The 2,142-nt window shown below is 47.3% G+C and overlaps 1 protein-coding gene across 1 annotated transcript; it reads left to right on the top strand.

Annotated features, from left to right (window-relative positions):
• Positions 1 to 229: 229 nt before the first annotated feature.
• Positions 230 to 1,319, top strand: LOC100898667 (tigger transposable element-derived protein 6-like; the record flags this gene model as incomplete). Its single annotated transcript, XM_003737311.1, has 1 exon — positions 230 to 1,319. A coding segment is annotated over one exon (1,090 nt), but the record flags the coding sequence as incomplete, so codon positions are not given.
• Positions 1,320 to 2,142: the final 823 nt, after the last annotated feature.

Raw genomic sequence — 2,142 nt, 5'->3', positions numbered from 1 at the left:
CGAAGCCGCCTGCGGAAGCTGGCGCGACGCTGGAGCTCTCATCGGTGGTGCTCGCTCGAATCACGGTTCCTGAGCATTCTTCGGTCATTCACGAATCATAAATGCTCAGGGTATGCGTTTTAGGCGAAATAAGCGTTTATGGATAATAAATGCTCAAAATATGAACTTTAAGCAAAATAAGCACTTATGGATGATGAATGCTAAAATCATGGATTATAAGATGAATAAGTATTTTGCTTGAACGTACGGGCTCTACTGATGATGTCTACAACGCGGACGAAACTGGCCTGTTCTTCCAATTGCTGCCGGAACGTTCTTTGACTGTGAGGGGAGAGACTTGTGCCGGAGGGAAGAAGTCTAAAGTCAGACTGACTGCCTTGCTTTGTTGTAATGCAAGCGGTACCGATAAGAGGAAGCTGTTCGTCATAGGGAAATCAGCGAAGCCACGTTGCTTGAAAAATGTAAGATCTCTGCCATGTCTATACCGGGGGAACAAACGAGCTTGGATGACGCGCGAGCTCTTCAGTGAGTGGTTGTTGAAGTTTGACCGACAAATGAAAGCGGAGAAGAGGAACGTCCTCTTGCTTCTTGATAACTGCTCCGCTCATAATGTTGTGCCACGGATGACGAACATTCGAGTCGAATATTTCCCCCCGAATTGTACTTCTATTCTTCAACCATTAGATCTCGGCATCATCAGAGCAGTCAAAGCCCGGTATCGGAAATCGCTCATAAGGCTAATCTTAGTTTCGGAGAACGCTGGGAAAGATACGAAGGTCGACGTCAGGCAAGCAATGAAAATGCTCTCGAACGCATGGTCTGAGATCATCCCGACAACAATCAGACGGTGTTGGGAGAAGAGTTGTGTTTTCAGCTCAGGCCTGCCGATTTCTGATGTGATCAGCGATGACCATTCAAATGAAGATTATGATCCGACAGACCTCTGGCAGTTAAATGCACAGCGCCTCGGAAATGATCAGAACGTAAATTTTGACGACTATGTGACAGCAGATGACGACGTTCATGTTTGCGAGGAGCTCTCGGACGCTTGCATTTTGAAACCGTTCTTGGAGGTTCCTGGAGCCGCGAGTTGTGACTCCAGTGAGAGTGACGAAGATCCTGACGGAGGAATCCAGGAAGAGAATGTGTCGATTGGCGCAATGTTAGAGTCGATGAGCAGGCTGAAGCGGTTCGTGTTCTCTCATGATAACGTGCCAGATCATATTTTCAAAAGCATCTCAGGTATTGAAAACTTCGTCTTAACTAGTCAGACTAGGAAAATGGTGCAGACGAAGCTTACGGATTTCGTCGTAACTTAACATCCGAATAAAATTGTTGTGGTCTCTTTCTTGCCGGAGAGCGCTAGCGCTCAAGTTTTCATTATTCACGTCAGTTCTCGCAGAAGGAACGATGCAGCAATTTTGGGCACTTTTTCTGTCGTACCCGATAGAACGAATATTCGATACAACGAACAAAGTCCGCCGGTCCCCAGCTGTTCGTCATAACGAGCTTTTACTGTATACCCAATCGTAGACCGACAGCGATGCGGAGTGTGTTGTTGTCCAGCATCGTGCCAATCGACGGAGAGGGCAGAGCGTGTAGCCATCTTCCGCTGCTAGGATGAAGCGCCGCGTTGAGCCTAGCTCTCTGAAGATTGTCTAGACCATCGTGGAACAGTTCTGATTGTCTCACACTTGCGACGATGTTGGCCAAGGATGCTTGACAAATCTCCTCGGGCAAGCTGCTCCAGGAATCGTTGAACCGTCGGGAAGAATTCTGGAATGTTTCTCTTATAAACTTATATCGCACATCGATGTGTTTCGTGCGCATGTGGAATTGGGGGTTCTGGATTAGCTTTAAAGCTGATTGGTTGTCTATGAAGAGGTTGGGTTTCAACTGAATATTGAGTTCATTGAAGAGCGATGAAAGCCAGAGGGCATCTTTTGCTCCTTCTGTTGCGCTTATGAACTCACATTCTGTTGTGGATAGACTTATTGATTTTTGTTGCTTGGATGACCACAGTATCGGTCCACCGTTGAGTTTGGTCACTGTGCCACTGACTGACCGTCGCGTGTCCTTAGAGGCAGCGTAATCGGCGTCTGTGTAGATCTCGAGCGCGTTCGGGGAAAATGGGAAATTTCC

Source organism: Galendromus occidentalis, unplaced genomic scaffold, assembly GCF_000255335.2.
Source record: "Galendromus occidentalis unplaced genomic scaffold, Mocc_1.1 scf7180000075446, whole genome shotgun sequence".
Lineage (NCBI taxonomy): Eukaryota > Metazoa > Arthropoda > Arachnida > Mesostigmata > Phytoseiidae > Galendromus > Galendromus occidentalis.
The sequence above is the reverse complement of the archived record's forward strand: the minus strand, read 5'-3'. Positions and strand labels throughout refer to the sequence as shown.